The 22,101-nt window shown below is 47.3% G+C and overlaps 1 protein-coding gene across 1 annotated transcript; it reads left to right on the forward strand.

Moving 5' to 3' along the window:
* Window positions 1–694: 694 nt before the first annotated feature.
* TCF23 (transcription factor 23) lies at window positions 695–3,892 on the forward strand. Its single transcript, XM_021697736.1, has 3 exons — window positions 695–916; window positions 1,685–1,927; window positions 3,713–3,892. The coding sequence occupies exons 1-3, from the start codon at window positions 695–697 to the stop codon at window positions 3,890–3,892; spliced, it is 645 nt and encodes a 214-aa protein (XP_021553411.1).
* Window positions 3,893–22,101: the final 18,209 nt, after the last annotated feature.

Consider the following 22,101-nt stretch of genomic DNA (forward strand, 5'->3'; position numbering starts at 1 on the left):
CCCGGGTGTGGTCATGCATAAATTAGGGTACCCATCAAACAGGGAGACATGGGCTCTGGCCTCTGCGGGGTTTGAAGAAATCCTCACAAATGAAGGGTATAAGCCAATGGATGAAGGCAGCCTTTCTCCCACCCCCGGAGGAAGGATCCCAGGGAATGGAGAAGCGCTGGGTCGGAAATAGGAGGCCTGCTTGGGGGATGCGGAGTAGTGCCCTGTGGCTGGAAGGTCATGTTCATTGGCAAGGGGAGGAAAGGTCCCTTACCGGTGTGTGCAGGCGGGCTTCTGGCAAAGGAGGGGGTTCGGGGCCCTTGCAGGGACTTGAGCCTCAAAGCTAGACTTGCATGTGCATGGCCGGACTACTGTCAGGGTCCGGCAAGGCTCTGGGAAGGGAGCTCCCTTCCCACCACCCTCCTGCCTCCTTCAGCAGGGGCCTCCTCCTGGGGCTCGGCCACTCCCGGCGTCTGTACCCCCACCCCTGAGCCGATTGGGAGGCAGGCAGGAGGCTCCTCGCGGGGGCTGCGCCGGGTGGGCGGCCTTCCCAGAGCAAGGAGTGAAGCGGGACTGACTGGGCGCCAGCTCCCTCGGAGACATTGCTGGCTGGGCGACCCGCCTGCCCGCTGAGCTTGTGCCCACGGGCTCCGTGAGGCCCTGTGCTCCCGTCTAGGTGCTGCAGCACACCGCCCGGGGCTGTGGCATGTCACAGAGGGAGGTCAGAAGGGCCCCCGCCATGCCGGGAGTGGGGCAGAAGCTGGCGAAGGCCAAGCTGCGGCTGGTCGCAGGCCCTGGCAGGAAGCGGAGCCGCCTGAGCAGAACAAGGCAGGACCTGTGGGAAGAGACGAGCTGGAGCGACCGAAGGTGGAGCAGAGCTGGCCCGAGCCCACGGGGGGTCAGGCCCAGCAGCCTGGCTCGTGGCCGGGTAAGGAAATGCTGGACCTGTGGAGGGAGTGGGGGGAGGCAGGAGTTGGAGGGGCTGAGGCATCACCTCTGATGGCAAAGCCTCTCTCAGCATTACTGTCCCTGCCCAAGAGGGGGGACACTGGCGCCTTCGACTCCAAGGCTCCACGCTTGGGTGGTTGGGGCAATTCAGGGGGTCTCAACCAGAGCGCGGCTCAGAGAGCTGGCCCAACTCACTTCTCTGGGGGAACTGAGGCCTGGAGGAATGGGGTGAATTCCCCACAGCCCCGGAACTGCAGCCGGTGGTGGGGTCAGGACAGCAGCTGTGGGTTCTGGCCCCTGGTTGGGGGTCCTTTCTTCTTCACTGCAGCTGCGTCTTCATCTCAGGACCTGGCCGGGCAAGGGTCAGCCTTACTGAGCGGGGGGTGGGGGGGTGGGGGGGTGGGGGGGCTCTTAGCTTCCCGCGGCCCCGGGGCACCCTGATAAGCAGGCTTCAGACTTGGGTGTGGATGGAGCAAGGGCTAGAGTATTAGAAAGAGGAAAGGACTCTCGGCTTCTGAGCCCAGCCTTGCCACCCTGCTGCCATCTGACCCCAAGTGACACCTTCTCTGCATTTCCTCAGGCGTAAAGCAGGGCAGGACTGAGAGCGGTCAAACAGGGCATGAGGTCCTCAGGTCTCTGCTGTTCAGCGCACTACTGCTCTGGAAGGAGACCTCACACTAGAATGCTCTTAGAAACAGGGGCCGATGGGGGTCCAGTCAGACCCACTCACCTGGGGTCCTCTGTGCAGAGTGAGGCCAGTCCCAAGAACGCTGCACGGGAGCGGAGCCGGGTGAGGACACTGCGCCAGGCCTTCCTGGCCCTGCAGGCCGCTCTGCCCGCTGTGCCACCCGACACCAAGCTCTCCAAGTTGGATGTGCTGGTGCTGGCCACCGGCTACATAGCCCACCTCACCCGCACGCTGGGCCACGAGTTGCCCGGCCCCGCCTGGCCTCCCTTCCTGCGTGGACTCTGCTACCTACACCCTCTCAAGGTAGGCCACGAGCCCCGGGCCTTGGGGAATGGGGTTTGGGATGGACTGGACTCAGGCCCCCTGCCCTGAGCAGAGCTGACGTGGGGACCGGGGACTGGCTGCTTCCTGCTCTCTCACAGGGAGAGGAGCCAAGCCCCGCTCTTGGGAATCGGCTGACCCTGGGGGCAGTGGGGGCGGTGATTGGAAATGACTTCATGGAAATTGTGGTTCCTCCAAGAGGAGGGAAATTCGGAGCAGTTTCTGGGGCTGGGACCTGGGAAAGGAAACTGCACCGGGAGAGTCCGATATTCCAGGGCACATCACCCGATCATCGTATAATGCCTCCGTGTCCTCTGGACTTCTGCCATAGGAGGGATCCCCCTCTGGGAGAACAAGGTCTCAGAAAGCCTCACTGGAGAAGCAATCAAGCTGGGGTGGGGGAGGGACCAGCAGTGGGGGGGCAGAGTGTGTGTGTGTGTGGAGGGGGGTGCTTTCCACCTCCTAGACCGGGACCTGCCTTTCCTGAGCCTCAGCTTTATCATATGTGAAAGAGAAGCTAACATGAGCCTTACTTTCCCTCCATGGTATGAAATGAGATCATGAGTGAAAAGTATAATTAACAATATTCACCATCACAAATAACAACAATAACAGTATTTGGGTGCAAAAGTTATGCCAGGAGCTGGGCTTAGCACTCCAGTTCTTTCCATCTTCTTGTCCACACGAGAACCCAATGAGGATTACTTTACAGATGAGGAAATCGAATCTTGGGGAGATTAAGTGGCTCAATGCAGTTTGAACCCGAGGGTGTCTGACCTCAGAGCCCATGCTCATAGCCATCAAGCAGGCCAAGGGTGCTGTAAGCTGCTGGTTGCAGAGTGAGCTGTTATAAAGGATGGGTCATCTCTGCCCTCTGAGGCTAGACAGCACTGGAAAGGGCTCAGCCTTGTTTTTATGGAGGATACGTTCACCCTCTCTATCCCCTAAACATCACAGTTCTGAAATGTCTTGAAACTTGAGATTTCTTTTCTCTCATGCAAATATAGCTAAAATGCAAGAACTTGAGACTAAATGGGGACGACTCTGAAATGCTGATAGTGGCAGTCGTTTCCTCACCTGTAAAGCGACGACCCAAGTCAGGCCCTTGCATGTAGGAGGTGATGGATAAATATGCTGAAGAAAGAAGAGATGAGAGCCGGTTCTGTCTAGAACTCAGGCAGCGTGGTGGGATGGGATAGTTAGCAGGGAGCAGTGCCCCTTTGGCGCCCCCACCCCATAGAGGGCTGCCAAGAGGAGGGCAGCCCTCAGAGCAGAGTCAACTGGTGTTTTCTGGGGTTGTCCATGCTCCTGCTGGAAGGATGCGCAAGGAGGTCCCCAGCTTAGACGGACGGGCAGCACGAAGTATGGCCAGGGGTACCTGGGTTGGGGGCTGAGCAAGAGAAGAGGTCAGGGCTGTTCAGTATCAGGAGGACCCTCTCCTTGCCCCGGCTCTGCTGCCCTCCCCGCTGCCCAGCCCCTGGCTGCTGCCAGCTCTGCCATGCTCCTCCCTCCCCACCATCGGGGGGCTCCTTTCAGGACCTTGCTCTTCTCAGACAGCTCCTCATGAGCCTCTCTGCCAGGCTCAGGGGGTCAGGAGAAGGCAGGGGGCCATAAGTGGTGGTGAGCCCGAGACCACTGTGATCAGGGCAGTCATGGTGGGAGAGGGTCTCAGGGAGGGGGGCTAGGGAAGGCCAAGTTTGGGGTGCCAAGGACTACGAGGGGCTGCAATAGTGAGCATTACTCACTTCCCATCCCCGTGTCTTGCAGAAGTGGCCCATGCGATCTCGTCTCTATGCTGGAGGACTGGGGGGCTCTGGCCTTGAGCCCACCACAGCTACCACCTCAAGCCAAAGAACAACGGAGGCAGAGGCCAGAGCCCAAGTCTCTGAAGAGGCAGACGCTCTCTTTCCCACGAGGCCACGCTCACCAGCTCTCGGTGACAAATGAGCATCACCACTTGCCTTTTTCTCCTAGACTACGACTCGAGCTTAGGAACCTAGATTCTCTACCAACCCTGCCTGTCTTCCCTCTGACTCTCAGCCCTCAGATTGGACAGACTCAGGTTCAGCTCCCAGGTTCCAGCACACAGACCAGGCGAAGCAGTGGGCCCTTCGGCAATGGGAGGGTACTCAGGAGCACTGGGGGAGGCGGGAGTTGTGGTAGCTGCAAGGGAGGTGGGAGAGGACAGGGTTTGGTTGGGTTGGACGTTGAGTTACGGCACTGCCCCTGCTTTCTCCCCTAAGCTTCCCACAAACCCTCCGGACATGCAGGTGCAGAGGTAGAGGCCTAGGAGGGCAGCAGCTGCAGGTGCTGATGGGAAAGCCAAGGGCCGGACAGGCTCTGGGCAGCTATGAGTGTGAACAGAACTGGGCCAGGGTCACGTAGGCAGATGGAAACTGAAGAAGGGAGCCTGCTTGTTATTGCTCCACAAGACATTACCTGATGTCCAAGAGGCAGGGGGGAATTTAGGAGTCTTGTCTGCACTGTGGTCTCTCCAGCTGCCCCTCATCACTACACTTCCTCCCTCTCTGGGCCCTGCGCCCTTCCACTCTTTTCTTGATAATGACTTAGATTTATGGGTTAAGCCAGAAAGCTTGCATTGCTTGCATTCCAGTTTCCAGAGAAACTTTTCGATGGTCCCAGCTGCCTAGTTTGACATGATCTTATCCCAGAGGCAGGCCTACTGGAACTGAAGCAGACAGCACCTGAAGGCCTTGAATCTGAAGGATATTGATGGGCCTGATTACCTCCTTGAAGGACCTTTGAAGGCGAACACTTACCTTTTCCAGGGGATGATAATTAGTCTTCTCTTTCCATTATGTTAGAAACCTAACCTCCAGGAAAAACAAGATAGGCCTGTGTTCACTGGGTTCCTTATATGATTTTGGCCTAAGGCCTCACTGGCTCTGGAGTTATTTCTACAATCTGTCTACAAATGAGCTCTCCAGGGGCAGCTTCTCCCCACAGGCACTGCCCTCCCAGGCACTCCTTAAGTCTTGCCACGGGGTGCCGGAGATCTCTGAGGGCTTTAGTGGAATTTCTCTCTGGCTCTGAAGAAATCATTTGAGGACTAATCCTAGAGTCTACACATACTAAAAGTAACTTTTCAGATCAGGGACAGCTTCAAACCCAAAGGCACCTGAAGTCCAGACAGAGAAGGAACCAGCTTTTTGTTAAAGATCAGTACCTCAGAGCGGGAGAGGATGGACCAGGCTGACTCGAGTCCCAACACGGGTAGCCTTAGAGCCACCATTGCCATTGTGAGACTAAATGAGGCTCTGGCATGACGAGCCACTGCTCCTCCACAGGGCTGGACAGGGCAGCAGGGGAAAGGGGCTGAGGGGTGACTCAGCAAGTTGGGGTGGAGGCAGAAAAAGACACAGAACGTCCCAGCCGTGGGCTGCATGGGATGTGGGAGAGCAGCTGAACAGTGGCTGGGAGCCATGGGGAGAAGGTCTCAGCCAAGGCCGAACTCATAAATCTACCAAGTCTCCACTGAGGGACCCACTGAGAACGGCTCCTGAGCAGCTGGATGAGGCCAGGCAGGGGCAGAGACCAGGTGTGGGTGGGCATGAGCACAGTGTTCCTCACAAGACCATAAAAGTCCAGCTTGAATGTTCTATTTTTAAAGCCAAATAGCAATAACTTCCTGGTTGAGTTTGAAAGTGGTAGGCAGAGGAACAGATGAATCTCCTCCCAAGCTGGTGGCATACAATATTTTTCTGGGGAATGAAACTGGCCAAGCTGGTTTGGGGCATACATTGGGGGGTCCCCTTCTGATAGCTAAGGAGACTAGTTTGGGGCCTGCCCCACCCGACCCTGCTCAGACTCCAGATTTGCCCAGTAGTATCAGGCCCCCCTGGGGTGACTGCATTACCCTGGTAGAGAAGACCAGGACAGCAAAGGAAGATGAAGCTGGTGGATGGTTGAGGAAGGGGAAGCGCATTCAATACAAGTTTCTTAGGCTGCCCCAGGCTCCTGTTTTCCTTCGTGCCCAGGCCAGTCTGGGGTCCAGAGGCCATGTCCTCCAGCTGGAGAGCAGCCAGCACAGGCCAGGTTGCCAAGGGGCTGCGGAGGAGGCAGAGTCAAGGGAAGGACCAGAGGACGAATGGGAATAACCAGAGGAAATGTCAGGTCAGAGACTTGGATCCACAAAGGAACCAGAACCAGGAGTTCTTTGCCTCTGCAGCAGAGGAATAAAAACACCGGCTCACTGAAGACTTTTTATTCCCACCAGGTCTAGGGGCATGGGATAGGCAAGAGTGGTAAAAGGCAGGTTAAGACTCAAGTCCAAAGACAGCTTTGGTCCCCCTGGGAACAGGGGTGTGTGGGCAAGAGGCTCCAAAAGGAAACAGAAGTACAGATGACAAAATGCCACTAAGGTGGCCTAACTCAGGAGTCAGGGGGATGGCTGGCCCACTTGGCTAGCTTGTACTGCCTGCCCGGGTGCCCATGACCCGAGGTGGCGGGACAGGCAGAGATGGCCAGCACAGCTTCCCCAGAGCTGGATGTGCATCTGCTTCCCGATGAGCAGCAGAGTTGCAGGGCAGAAGCTTGGGCCATGGGAGAAGCAGAGCTGGCCGAGGGATGTCTAAGTAGAAGGTGGAGACTGTGGGTTTTACCAGTTGGGAACTAGGGTAATTAAAATACAAGATCTAGTCTTCTCTGAGAAATTCCTTTTCTCTTCCTCTGGAAGGGGCCTGGCTAGGACGAATCAGATGGCACTGTCCTCCCCCTTTTGTGGCACAAGCCCCAAACCCAGGCCCCTGCAAGCTTGGTGCTGTAGACCAGGAGCTGGCTCACTGGCCAAATCCAGCCCACCTCCTCCCACCCCCTGCAGGTTTTTGTAAATAAGTTTTTGTGGGTTATGGTCATACCCATTTGTTTACATGTTACCTATAGCTGCTTTCCTGATACCACAGCGGAGTTGAATAGCTACGACAGATTAAGCCTAAAATATTTACAATATGGCCCTCCAAGAAAAGGTATACCGCCCTTCACTCTAGATCACAGGTATTCAAAGTGTGGCCTGAGGACTCTGGGGGCGTCCCTGAGGCCCCTTCTACGTGGCCCAAACTATTTTCATAATACAAGATGCTATTTGCCTTTTCTCACACTTCTCTCACGCATCATGGAATTTTCCAGAAACCACACAATATGTGATATCGCAACAGATGGGATGTAGAAGCAGATAGGAGAATCCAGCTATCTATTGCAACAGACATTAAAAGGTATTTGCAAAAATGTAAAACAATGCCACTCTTCCCACTAAATATTTTCCAATATGGAAAATAATTATTTTTCATAAAAATGTTATATATAGTCACATATAGTGGGCTCATTAATGTAATTTTTTTGAAGATTTTTTTTCTTTATTTATTTGAGAGAGAGAGAGCACGCACACACATGGGGTGGCAGAGGGGGAGGGAGAAAGAAAGAAGAAGACTCCCGCTGAGCGCAGAGTCCAACTACACACAGATCCCCCACAACCCTGAGATCACGACCCGAGCTGAAACCAAGAGTCAGTCGCTCAACTGACTGAGACACCCAGGTGCCCCTAATTAATGTAATTTTTAAATAACAGCAAGATGTCAGCTGTCGAGAAGCAAGCAAAGGGCAAGGGCCCACCTCAGCCGCCTAGGGCACGAGCTGCAGCATTACGTGTCAGCTACAGAAGACAGCTGAAGAAGCTGATCGTGCACTGAATAAACCGGGAAGTAACGAAGGGGCAAAGATGACTGAGGGTTTTTTTAACCAGAAAAAACTTACAAAAAATTATGGTCCAGAAATCAGAACAAGAACAGTCCTCCACATTGAGGATGCTGGAAGGAGAAAAACAAGCTCAGTAAATCAGGCCTAAATCACATCAGTTACCTCCGGCTTCAGTGGGCTGGAACCTCTGGGTTGGGGCCAAGTGGATGAAAATAGATTCCATGTCCCACATCCCAGAAACCACAGCTAACTGCAGGCTGGGCGGCAGAGCCCCTAGAGCTCCTGGTGCAAATATAGGTACACTCTCTGTAAAGGTGCGAATTTTAAATAGTGCATGGGGAGGGAGCCCATGTCCGGTGAACAGAAGACCATCAAGGTATCAAGGTCTGATGCGCTCTGAGAAGAAGTGCAGTAGCACAAACCAGAAGTTGAAGCAAAGCTCAGCTGTCACCGCTGAAGTGTGGCCATGTGCCAAGCCTGCTGGGGAGGGCTCCATCTCATTGCCAGTAGCCATGGGCCCGGGTGCTGGGAGGGCCGCCAGATGGGGGATGTGCCAATCAGCAAAACTCCTCCTGCACAGGCCAGGCTGGGTGAACGTGCCTCCCTAACGTAGTTACACTACCCCACCAACTGGCCAAGGAAGTAAGACTCTCTTTCACAAGGCTCATCTATCTTGGCAACAACGCACCACCACCATTATTTCCCTGGACAGAAAGGCAGGCCAGGACAGACCTTTTTCTTTCTTGCTTTTGGCAGCTTTGTCATAAAAATATGCCATTGAGGGCGCCTGGGTGGCTCAGTCGGTTAAGGTTAAGCGTCTGCCTTTGGCTCAGGTCATGATCCCGGAGTCCAGGGATCGGAGCCCCTGCATCATCGGGCTCCCTGCTCAGTGGGGAGTCGGCTTCTCCCTCTGCCCCTCACCCCTACTCATGCTTGTGCTTTCTTCTCTTTCTCTCTGTCTCTGAAATAAATAAATAAATCTTAAAAAAAAAAAGTGTAATTCTAGGGGAGGCTGGGTGGCTCAGTCTCATAAGCCATGGACTCTTGGTTATAGATCAGGTCAGGATCTCAGATCATGCGATCTAGTTCCACCTTGAGCCCCTCAGGCTCTGCATTCCGCTTACAGTGCCCCTCCCCTCGTGAGTGCTCATGCCTGTGTGTGGGCTCTAAATAAATAAATAAATAAAATCTTAAAAAAAGAAAGAAAGAAAGATAGGTGGAACTCTACATGGGGGAAAATGGTGTTACTAAAAAATTATGAAATCCTAGGCTGTATTTGAAATCCCAGGCTGAGTACAGGATGCCGGGTTAATAGATTTTCATGGGATTCTTGTTCTGTGTGAGCTACAGGGAGAGTGGAGGAAGAAGAACAACTGGATAGCCCTTTTTGAAAGGCAGTGTCACTCTGTCGAAGAGATCTTGATATTGCAAATCGCTCCAAGAAACCAGCTGTTAGAAACACTGTCAGTGAAGTAGTGGGTGTGTTATTAATGCCTTGCTTATTTAAGACCTAGGACGGAAAGGGGCTGGTCTCACGCATATCAAAAGAAGCCAGAGCCTTCCTCAGCCTCCCCAAAACAGTACAAATCCTATGTCAATCATTTTATGTCCATCCTCCTAAAGCCCTTTTAAGAAGAAAAGTGTTCTTTTCAGCTCAAGATGACAAAGAGATTGGTGGGGCTTTCTGCTCCACTCCCTTCACTGGAGGATTTTTTTTTTTCATCACCATATTACAAGGATGACTTTGTACAAGGTCAGAAGTAGAACGGTCAAGAAGCCTCCCACAAAGCCCTAAATTGGCAAAGCATCTATGTTGAAATATCTCCTCTGGCTTTACCAGAATCTTCTCTTAAATCTACATCCCAAGCCAGGGAAATCAGTTATTTTGAAATACCTCCTCCCAAATTGCAAAATTGTGGAGGAAAGTGACTCTAATCTTGACAGAAGGGTATCTAAAGGAATTGATCAGTTCTCCCATAGTCTTTATTTTATCCCAACTTGATGTGGTCCTGGATGATCATCTCATTATCTAGTCCAATAATAGCTATTCTCACAGGGTTTTCATTCAATCTGTGCTTAGTTATGGCAACTATGCAACTCTGTTTCTCCGGAGACATTCTAAACAAACATGAAGAAACAGATCAGGAAGGAGAAATCTTGGGTTTGTAAAACATACTTGACGCTGAAGTAGAAATTACCTGCCTTGTAGGACTCCTGCATGAGTGACATGTTTTCTAAGAAAAATCGTTGGATTTCTATTTCTGACAATATGGTGGGCTAGATATGCAGGGAAATCCTCCTGGTACAGAACACTCAAAATGATGGATAAAATATTAAAAACATATTTTTAGGGTCGCCTGGGTGGCTCAGTCGGTTAAGCATCCGACTCTTGGTTTTGGCTCAGTTCATGATCTCGGGGTTGTGGGACTGAGCTCCGTGCTCAGCGGGAGTCAGCTTGAGATTCTCTCCCTTCCCCTCTGCTCCTCCCCCCCAGATAAATAAATAGAATCTTTAAAAAATATCTTTAAAGATTCTATTTATTTATTTATTTGACAGAGAGAGAGAGGCAGCGAGAGAAGGAACACAAGCAGGGGGAGTGGGAGAGGGAGAAGCAGGCTTCCTGTGGAGCAGAGAGCCCGATGCGGGGCTCGATCCCAGGACCCTGGGATCATGACCTGAGCTGAAGGCAGATGCTTAACCGACTGAGCCACCCACGCGCCCCCAAAAAACCATATTTTTAAATGCATTGTTGGGCCAGCAGAAAAGTAGGGGAAAGGAATAAGAGAAGGAATAAGAAATCATAAAACCAAAAATGGTAAGCCAGCACTGAGGCCAGCACTGCCTTGATAGTATCTGCAGATTGTTGGTGCCCCAGGCCAGGGTTTTAATAGGCCAAATTTGGGTGCAAGAGACAAAGCCTAGGACCCATACAAAATGGGAAGATGAGTCAGAGACCCTGTCATAAAGCTGGGGTCACCAAAAGGCAATACCCTCATTGCGTGAAAGAGAGTTGGCAACACTTGCTATAAAATAGACCTTGGCTGGGGTGGGGTGGGGGGAGTTCCCCAAAGATTTCTAAGCCCTCAACCTTTGCAGGCCAAAACAGCCAAAAAAGCCAAAAATTTCGATTGGTCTCAATTTAGTAGTGTTTCTAGGCACAAGCAAGTACAATTCCTCTCTGGGAGAATATACTTTAAATCTAAGCTTTGAAGGATTCCCATGAATAAAATTGTAACGAACTTGAGCTCAGAGCAAACAGTTATAAAAATCTGAAGGAAACATAAGCCAGCATAAACAAACCATAGCAGAAACACTGAACTGTAAAATCACACTGGCAATGACTGCAGATACAGTAATGTTTAGGTACACGATACGCATTAAACATGTTTCAGATGTTTAAAGAAATAACAAGGATTTTGAAAAGACAATGCAGGAACAAGAGGCTAAAAATGAGCAGGCAAAATTGGGGAAAAATAATAATGTCTAGAAATTAAAAATATAATATTTTAATTAGGAACCCAGCAGATGATTAGAAACTGATGAAAACAACAAGTAAATTGGAAAATAGATCTGAAGAAATGACTCAGAATTCAGTACCTATGGACAAAGAAAAGAGATGGAAAATAGAAAAAGAAGAATATAGGAGAATATATTCATGAATCTGAAATAAGGAAATACTGCTTAAAGAAAATATAGCACGAACTCTAAAGGAAAAAATCTGATAAGTTGTAGTATATAAAATTAAGAACTTCTATTCATCAAAAGGCACCAACGGAGAGAGTGAAAAAGACAAATTCACAGGCTGGGAGAAGATATTTGGGATGCATATAATCGGAAGGGCTTATATCAAGAATATATTAAAAATCCCCACCAAGCAATAAGAAAAAGACTGACCATCCAACTGTAAATGGGCTACAGACTTAATGAGGAACCTTTTTTCTTTTAAAATTTTTAAGTAATCTCTACACACAATGTGGGGCCTGAACTCACAACCCCAAGATCAAGAGTCTCATGCTCCACCGACTGAGCCAGCCAGGCATCCAAATGAGGAACCGTTCTAAGGAGGATATCCCAGTGGTCAAGATGGCCAACTTCAATAGTGATTAGAAATATGCAAATTGAAATTACAATTCACATTCACCAGAACGGGTATCATCTGTATCTATTAAATCTAGCAAGAACACTCCTAGGTATATATGCCCAAAATATGAGTGCACAAGTGCATGGAAAGATGTGTACAAGAATCCTCATAATAGCGTTTATCTGTAATAGCCCCAAACTAGAATCTTGTATTCGTTTTCCTACGGCTGCTGGCGCTGGGCTTCTTGCAACTACAGTTCTCTTTGCCGGGAGCCCCTTGTTAAGCTCCGCCAATAGGGGGTGCTAGAGGAAGCCTGCAAAGTGCTTGCTTTCCGCACCTGAGTGTAGTGGTGGTAAGAGCTCCCCGCAGCCCGCCCCACCCACAACCTCCACCCTCACCCCTACCCCCGCCCCCGCCCCGCCCCGCCCGCTGCCTCAGGGGCTGCACTCGGTTCCACCTTTTCCCCTTCTTGGAACCAGCCTTAATTGTGCCCCTTAAAGATACCAGCACCAACTCTCCAGTACTCCTTCCTCTGAGGTCTGAGTTCCGCCTCCGCCAGGCTCCTCCTCTAAGCTCTGGGTTCCAGTAAACTTGTACCTTTTCCCTTTGTTAACCGCTACCTCTCCAGGGGCTTCAGTTGCCACCTCTGCGTTTCCTTGGCATTTCCCTTTGGCTTATGCTGTCCTTACAATAAATATCCTCTGTTAAATTAACTGGTCTGTGTACCCGACTGGACCCTGCGTGATAGGATGGCCAAGGTTTGATTCTTTTGGCATCTGGCCTGCCTCCTGACAAGGGATGCACTGAACATCACTCACTCCCCTTTTAAATAGGGAACCTGAGGGCACCGACAAGTTTCACAGATCCTCACAGCCTCGCTTGGTTGATTGTCGGTGGCGTCTTGACCTGGCTGCAGAAATCAACCAGAGCCAAAGAGAGCAGAGCATCCTGGGTGTCTACTACTGTGACTGCCTGCCAGAAGGACACTTAGGGTCACACCGATCGTTATGAACACTCTCTGGCTGGACTTTCTTTTCCTTCGGTGAATGTGCACGGGAAAATGGCATCTTTCCTAAAATCTTCGTGTCCCTCCTCAGTAGGTTGTTGAGGAAACTGAATCTGAGAAAGTCTAATGTCTTAACTCTGCTGTTGCTATGGCCACCATTGTGTCCGTATGTGTTTAATAACGTCATTGTAAGGGCTGATTCTTTAACCAGATTGTAAACATGTGTGCAGAGGTTGCCCAGCAAAGGAACAAGAAGGTTATGCAATTTGTAAGCAAAACAATGTGAGCTAAGATCTTGATGGGCCATGATTTTTCAGTGTTCTTCCCTCAGGAGGCTGTACCGACCGTTATGAATCATTATAAACCCAGACCACCCTCCTTCTCCCCAAAAATCCCTGATGGTATATAATTTTCTTTTTTTTTTTTTTTAAAGATTTTATTTATTTATTTGACAGAGAGAGACACAGCGAGAGAGGGAACACAAGCGGGGGAGTGGGAGAGGGAGAAGCAGGCTCCCCGCAGAGCAGGGAGCCCGATGCGGGACTCGATCCCAGGACCCTGGGATCATGACCTGAGCTGAAGGCAGTCGCTTAACCAACTGAGCCACCCAGGCACCCGGTATATAATTTTCTTAACTCAGGTACACACCTCCATAGTTCCCACCATTTAAATGTGTGTCTAAATAAGGCAGAATACAAGCCATTATTTAAAAACCCATTTTTATTTACACTTTAAGCCAGAATATTCTCATAAGATTTTCCTACTGTATAAATTCTAGGTTGTGCCAATGTTTTGGTTCTGTCCAGAGGCATTATCCTTAGGATCTCAGCTCCCCACCTCCTCAAATGCAATTTCCTGTTGCTTTACTTCAGCCACCCACTCCTATGATCATGACCTTCACCTTATCATCACCAATAACTACACTGTCTCCAAAATCTCTATTTCAAGAATTCTGACTTGTTCCTTATCTCCTATCCTCCTCCTCCTGTAGGCTAGTGCATGCATTCCAGCATTTCTTCATTCTTACTGAAACCTGTGACTCATATACTAACCATCTTGCCTCATGTCCTCACTTCCTCTTTATTCATGTCAGATTCCACGTTCATTATTGTAATTGCTCTCTTGCACATACCACTATCCTTTGCCTCCCCTGCACTGTTTTTGCTTGGCAACATCCTGACCCTGTAGTATTTTCCACTCCAGGCCTTGCCTGAACATGGCTGGAGATGAACATCAACTTGCTCAGTGACCTCCCTTGAAATTCTCACCATGAATCTCAAATGGGCACTCAACACTCTATGGCAACTTTCCCTGGTGCGTTTCCCTACCACATTCTAACACACTTATTTCCCGTTCTTTTTCTCTACTCAGCCCTCCCAGCTTGCCTTCACCACATGCTTCATGGAGAAAACAAGAGCCATCAGGCAGGAACCCCTCCGTCATCATACCAACAGCCACACCTACCATTTCCCAGCTGTGTGCCCACACTCAAAAGGGACAAAGCCTGCCTTCTCTGTGAAGCAACATCCCAGCCCCTCTTGCCCTTTAGAAGGGCCTCACTTCTAAAAATATTCCCTCTGCCTCCTTCTACATCCTTAGCTTTTTCCACCCCTGGGTCATTTATATGAGCATACAAACACTCCCTAGTATAATATCTCCCATTACACCACACTTCTCTGTCCCGCTGCATAGCAAAACTTTTTTTTTTAAGTGTTACTTATTTATTTGAGAGAGAGAGAGAATGGGGGGGGAGGAGCAGAGGGAGAGGGAAAGAGAAACCCAAGCCGACTCCGTGCTCAGGGCAGAGCCCAATGCAAGGCTCGATCCCATAACCCTGAGATCACGCCCTGAACCAAAATCAAGAGTCGGACACTTAACTGACTGGGCCACCCAGGTGCCCCTGCATAGCAAAACTTTAAAAAAAATACTCTCTGTTGTCTTTCCTCATTCACTCACTCCAACCAGGTGTCTATCTCCATCTTACCGCCAAAACCGCACTGGTAAGGTCGTTGATGGCCTCCCTTTTGCCAAATCCAAGGTTCATTTCTATGGCCTCATCTTAGTGTTTTGTTTTGAGCATCATTTGACCCTTTTGACAACCCTGTACTTTTTTAAAAGATTTTATTTATTTATTTGAGACAGAGAGAGAGAGAGCACACAAGCGGGGGGAGAGAGGCAGAAGGAGAAGCAGACTCCCCACTGAGCAGGAAGCCTGACGTGGGCCTCAATCCCAGGACCCTGGGACCATGTTCTGAGCCGAGGCAGACTCTTAACTGACTGAGCCACCCAGGTGCCCCTTACTTTTCTTTTTTTAAGCAGGCTCCACATCCAACGTGGGGTCTGAACCCATGACCCCAAGATCAAGAGTCTCACGCTCTGCCGGCTGAGCCAGCCAGGTGCCCAACTCTGTCCCTTCTTCTTCTTCTTTCTTCTTCCTCTTCTTCTTCCTCTTACTTTTTTTTAAAGATTGATTTATTCAGTAGAGAGCAAGAGAGTACCTGTGCACAAGTGGGGGTAGGAGAAGAGAGGGAAAAAAAATCCTCAAGCAGACTCCCCACCGAGAGCGGAGCCTGACATGGGACTGGATCCCAGGACCCTGAGATCATGACCTGAGCCTAAATCAAGAGCCGGACCCTCAACCAACTGAGCCACCCAGGCACCCCCAACTCTATCTCTTCTTGAAACACTTTTCTTCTTTAGGTTCCCTAACCAACTGTTCCTTTTCTTCTTCCTGGCCCCTCCTTCTCTGTTCTATGTCTAAATGTCAAGTATCATGGAGAAAATTAGCAAGATAAAAATCACTATAAGCAGGGGTGGGAGGGATGGGGTGGTTGGGTGATGGACATTGGAGAGGGTATGTACTATGGTGAGCGCTGTGAATTGTGTAAGACTGATGAATCACAGACCTGTACCTCTGAAACAAATAATACATCATATGTTAATTTAAAAAATCACTATAAGCAAAGTCAAAAGGCAAATGACAAAATGGCCAACTGTAATGGAAAGAACTTGGTTTTTTCCTTCCTAAGTAGGTGAAAACCCAGTTCTTCCCTGCTCTGTGTTTTTCTCTTGTGTGTCTCCTTTACCTTTACAGAGAATACTTCACTTCTGACACTCTGGTCACAAATGTATGAGGGTTTTCGCCCCAAACACTAAGCAACTCTCCTGACACCAGCTGGGTGTCCTACAATTTAACTCACTCCTGGCATTATCTACCTGAGATAGAGTCAGATGTCATAGGTAAGGGTTCAGTCCCACAAGACTGCTCCTCACTCCCACCCTCACTTCAGACACCAGTCTCAAGCTCAGGTTATCACCTGTGGTTCTGATCTACTGGCTATAGCACCCCCCCCCTCAGTTTAATTAATTTGCTAGGGTGGCTCACATAACTCAGGGAAACACTTATGTTTTCCAGTTCATTAAAGTATATAATAAAGGATACAGATGAACAGCTAGATGAGGAGACACACAGGGCGAGGTCTGGAAGGGTCCCAAGAGCAGGAGTTTCTGTCCCAGTGATTTTAGGGTACATCACCCTCCTAGTGTGGATGTGTTTGCCAGTCTGGAAGTTCCCTGAACCCCATACGATTGGGATTTTATGGAGGCTTCCTCATGTGGCATGATCAATTATTAACTCCATTTCCAGCCCCTCTCCCCTCTCTGGAGTATAGGGGATGGGGCTGAAAATTCCAAGCTTCTCATCATAGTGTGGTCTTTCTGGAGACCAGCCTCCATCTAGGAGCCCACCCAGAATCACCTCATTAGAACAAAAAATATACCTGGTTCTCTTATCCCTTAGAAACTTATGAGGGTTTTAAGAGCCCTGTGTCAAAGATGCTCTTTGTGCTCTTACCATTTAGAAAATTACAAGGGTTTTAGGAGCTCTGTGCCAGGAACTGGGGGCAGAGGCCAACATATATATTTTCTATTATCTCATAACAGTATTTATAGTTCAGGTCATGGACATAGTGATAATATCCCTAATATTTCTTTTTTTTTTTTTAAGATTTTACTTATTTATTTGTCAGAGAGAGAGAGAGCACAAGCAGGGGGAGCGGCAGAGGGAGAGAGAGAGAAGCAGGCTCCCTGCTGAGCAAGGAGCCTGATGTGGGACTCGATCCCAGGATCCTGGGATCATGACCTGAGCCAAAGGCAGACACTCAACTAACTGAGCCACCCAGGCATCCCAATATCCCTAATATTTCAAGAGAATTCTCTTTATCCTAGAAATCAATAGGAAAGAGACCAATCACCCAACAGAAAAATGGAGAAAGAATATGAACAGATGGATCTCAGGAAAGGGATACAAATACCTTTTAGGATACAAAGAAATAGACAAACTCATTAGTAATAAAGAGAAATAAAGATGAAAGTCACACCAAAATATCATTTTCAACTACCATACTGACAAAAATCCAAAAGTCTGACAGCATGCCCTATGGGAAAACAGGTCTCATATATTGCTGTGAAATTAATATGAAAAGATCTCTGAGATAGATTTTTAAATGGGTAAAAGGAAAAGGACAGGAGCGCCTGGGTGGCTCAGTCATTAAGCGTCTGCCTTCGGCTCAGGTCATGATCCCGGGGTCCTGGGATCGTGCCCCGCATCGGGCTCCCCGCTCGGCGGGAAGCCTGCTTCTCCCTCTCCCACTTCCCCTGCTTGTGTTCCCTCTCTCACTGTTTCTCTCTGTCAAATAAATAAATAAAATAAAAATCTTTAATAACAATGAAAAGCAGTTACTTGTTATAGTGGGAACTGGAGTGGATGGAGGATAAGGTGAAAGTGAGTCTTTTAAGTATATACCTTTTAACAAAAGAAACAAAGAACTATGGTCCAAAGAATTTCCTAAAAGGCAAATCATTATATGTGATAAAAACAGAATACTGTTTTGTTTTGTTTTTTAAGTATCCAGAAGTTTTGAAATGCACCGTTATGGCTATGACTCCTGTATGTACAATTGCACAGATATTTTTTGTGTGTGTCTGGATCCTGGCATGACTGCTTATTTCAGAGAAAACTAATAGGCAGAGAACTTTTTTTTTTTTTACATCAAAAGGGTAATTAAAGGGTATCTAAAGTGCCAGAAAAAATAATGTGGTGCAATGGCTTCTTGGCAGCCCTGGAACAGGATGTTACAACACATTTCCCAAATATTCTGTTAATAGGAATCCTCCTGGCCACATAGAATGACAATGAGCTTATTTCACATGAAATGTGTCAATATGGTAGTTATGAATAATCTGAGAGGGAAAGCAAGAAATGGACAGTCAACTGAAATACTGTCATTGAACATTTATGCTGCTACAATTTGGCAGCCTTTCCATCATTCAAAATATGTTCTGACTGGGCAAGAGAAGCCACACAATCAATTGATTTAAAAAGACAAATACCATATGATTTCCCTTATATGTGGAGTTTCAACAAACAAACAAAAAACCAGACTCATAGATACAGAGAACAGATTGGTGATTGCAAGAGGCAGGGAGTAGGCAGTGGGAGCAATAGGTGGATTTTTTTTTATTTTTATTTTTTTATTTTTTAAAGATTTTATTTATTTATTCATGAGAGACAGAGGCAGAGGGAGAAGCAGGCTCCCCGCGGAGCAGAGAGCCCGATGCAGGACTCAATCCCAGGACCCTGGGATCATGATCTGAGCCGAAGGCAGACACTTAACCGACTGAGCCACCCAGGTTTTTTAGTTTAAATAAATAGAATAAAAAATTTTTATATAAAGATAAAACTTGGGGGCGCCTGGGTGGCTCAGTCGTTAAGCGTCTGCCTTCAGCTCAGGTCATGATCCCAGGGCCCTGGGATCAATTCCCACATCGGGCTCCCTGCTCCGCAGGAAGCCTGCTTCTCCCTCTCCCACTCTCCCTTCTTGTGTTCCCTCTCTCGCTCTCTCTCTCTGTCAAATAAATAAATAAAATCTTTAAAAAAATAATAAATAACTAAATAATTTTAAAAAAAGATAAAACTTGGAAGCAACCTGAATGTCCATTGACAAATGAATTGATAAGCAAAATATGGTATATACATACAACCGAACATTATTTAGCCTTTAAAAAAAGGAAATTCTGCAAAATGGATGAAACTTGAGGGGCGCCTGGGTGGCTCAGTTAATAAGCGTCTGCCTTTGGCTCAGGTCATGATCCCAGGGTCCCCGGATCAAGCCTCGCATCGGGTTCCCTGCTCCCTGCTTGGAGGGAAGCCTGCTTCCCCCTCTCCCACTTCCCCTGCTTGTGTTCCCTCTCTCAGTGTCTCTCTCTGTCAAATAAATAAAGAAAATCTAAAGAAAAAAAAAAGAAACTTGAAGATGTTGAGCTTAGTGAAATAAACTGGACACAAAAAGACAAATACTGTATGAATCCACTTACATGAGGTACTTCGAGTAGTCGAAACCATAGAGACAGAAAATAGAATCGTGGTTTCCAGGGGCTAGATGGAGGGGGTGAATGGGGAGTTATTGACTAAGGGTATAGAGTTTCAGTTTTACAAGATGAATAGAGTTCTGGAGATGGATGGTGGTGATGGATGCACAACAATATGAAGGGATTTAATACTACTAAACCATACACTTAAAAATGGTTAAAATGCGGATGCCTGGGTGGCTTAGTTGGTTAAGCCTCTGCCTTCGGCTTGGGTCATGATCCCAAGGTCCTGGGATTAAGCCCCACATCCGCATCGGGGTCCCCGCTCAGTGGGAAACCTGCTTTTCCCTCTCCCACTCCCCCTACTTGTGTTCCCTCTCTTGCTGTATCTCTGAAATAAATAAAATCTTTTAAAAAAATGGTTAGGATGGTAAATTTTAAGTTATGTGTGTTTTATCACAATAAAAAAAATTGGAAAAAAAGAAAGCTAGGTGGCTTTGTTAATACCAGACAAAGTAGACTTCAGAACAATAAAACCAGGGGTGCCTAGTAGCTCAGTCGTTAGGCATCTGCCTTCGCTCAGGTCATGATCCCAGAGTCCTGGGATGGAGCCCCGCATCCGGCTCCGCGGGAAGCCTGCTTCTCCCTCTCCCATTCCCCGTGCTTGTGTTCCCTCTCTCACTGTGTGTCTCTCTCTGTCAAATAAATAAACAAAATCTTAAAAAAAAAAAAAGAACAATAAAAGAACCAGAGATAAAGAGGAACATTTTATAATGATAAGAGAGCCAATTGACAAAGAAGAAATAATAATCCTAAATGTGTATTCACCTAATAACAAAGTTTTAAAACACATGATTTAAAAACTGATAGAAACAAAAGGAGAAACTGACAAATCCACAATTATAGTTGGAGATTTCCACACTTTTCTCTGTGTAGCTAATAGAACAAGTAGACAGAAAATCAGTAAGCACAAAGAAGCTCTGAACAACACCATCAACCAATTTGATGGAATTAACATTTATAGAACAAGAACAGCAGAAAGTCTTTCTTTTCAAGTGCACATGAAACATTCACATCCAATAAAGTAGACCATATTCTGGGCCATAAAATAAATCTTAACAAATTATTAAGAATTAAAATCACATAAGGTATATTCTGTAACCTCAAAAGAATTAGATTAAAAACAATAACAGAAAGATCTGGATAATTCCCAGATAATTGGATATTAAACAACACACTTCTAAGCAACCCATGGATCAAGGAAGAAGTCTTCAGTGAAATTAGAGAAAATATTTGAGCTAAACTAAAATGAAAATACAGCCTATTAAAACTTGTGAAATGCAGATAAAGCAGTGCTCAGAGGGAAACTTATAGCATGAAAAGTTTGTTTTGTTTTGTTTTAAAGATTTTATTTATTTGACAGAGAGAGACACAGCGAGAGAGGGAACACAAGCAGGGGGAGTGGGAGAGGGAGAAGCAGGCTTCCCGCCGAGCAGGGAGCCCGATGCGGGGCTCGATCCCAGGACCCTGGGATCATGACCTGAGCCGAAGGCAGACGCTTAACGACTGAGCCACCCAGGCGCCCCATGAAAAGTTTTTATTAGAAAAAATTATCTAAAATCAATCATCTAAGCTCCCACCTTAAGAAAATTTTTTTTTAAAGATTTTATTTATTTATTTGACAGAGAGAGACACAGTGAGAGAGGGAACACAAGCAGGGGGAATGGAAGAGGGAGAAGCAGGCCTCCCGCTGAGCAGGGAGCCCGATGCGGGGCTCGATTCCAGGACCCTGGGATCATGACCTGAGCCGAAGGCGGACGCTTAACGACTGAGCCACCCAGGCGCCCCAAGAAATTTTTTTTAAAAATTAAAAAATAAGAACAAATTCAACTGAAAGCATGCAAAAGAAAATAAAGATAAAGATAAGAGCAGAAATCAATACAACTGAAAACAAGAAAACAACAGAGAAAAATCAATAAAACTAAAAGCCAGTTCTTTGGGAAGAATAATAAAATTGATAAACCTCTAGCCAGACTGAAAAAAGAAGACACAAATTATCCATATAAGAATAAAAAGGAAATATCACTACAGACTCTACAGATCCTACAGACATAAAGTGTATCAGAAAAAAAAAACAAAAACCAAAAAAACAAAACCAACCAAATAAACAAAATCCTCTATGCCCATAAATTTGACAACTTAGATGAAATGGGCTGATTTGCTGTTAAAAGATACAAATTGCCAAAACCCATTCAAGAAGAGACAGTAAGCTGAATAGTCCCATATCTATCAAAGAAATTGAGTTCATTGTGAAAAGCCCTCCAACAAAGAAAACTCCAGGCTCAGATGGTTTAGCTGGCAAATTCTACCAAATATTTAAATAAGTAATAATACCAATTTGACATAATCTCCTGCAGAAAATAGAAGAGAAGGAAACACATCCCAAGTCACTTATGAGACCAACATTTCTGTCTTAGGTCAGGGTGCTATAATGAAGTAGCATAAACTGGGTGGCTTATAAACTACAGAAATTTATTTTTCACGGTTATTGAGGCTGGAAGTCCAAGATCAGGGTACCAGCATGGTTAGAATTTTGGTTAAGGCCCTCTTCTGGGTTACAGGCTGCTGTTTTCTCATTGTATCCTCATATGGTAGAAACAGTGCAAGAGAGCTCTTTGGGATCCCTTTCATAAGGGCCCTAATATCATTCAAGAAGGCTTCACCTTCATGACTAATTACCTCCCACCAAAGGCCCTACCTCCTAACACCACCACATTGGGGAGTTAGTATTTCAACATATGAATTTGGGGGGGAAAAACTTTCTGTCCAAATGCAATTACCTTAATATCAAAACCAGAAACAGTGTGGTATTAGGTTAAAGGATAGGCACATAGGTCAATGGAACAGAGCACAGAGTTCAAAAATAGACCCACACAATTGATTTTTTTTTAAAGGAGGCTCCATGCCCAGTGTGGAGCTCAACAAGGA

This window comes from Neomonachus schauinslandi, chromosome 10, assembly GCF_002201575.2.
Source record: "Neomonachus schauinslandi chromosome 10, ASM220157v2, whole genome shotgun sequence".
NCBI lineage: Eukaryota > Metazoa > Chordata > Mammalia > Carnivora > Phocidae > Neomonachus > Neomonachus schauinslandi.

Excerpts from the sequence above, each read along its gene's own strand:
- TCF23 (XM_021697736.1), top strand. The coding sequence starts at position 695 with ATGTCACAGAGGGAGGTCAGAAGGGCCCCCGCCATGCCGGGAGTGGGG. Across the intron at positions 917-1,684 it reads GCAGCCTGGCTCGTGGCCGG|AGTGAGGCCAGTCCCAAGAA; the intron begins GTAAGGAAATGC and ends TCCTCTGTGCAG. Across the intron at positions 1,928-3,712 it reads GCTACCTACACCCTCTCAAG|AAGTGGCCCATGCGATCTCG; the intron begins GTAGGCCACGAG and ends CGTGTCTTGCAG.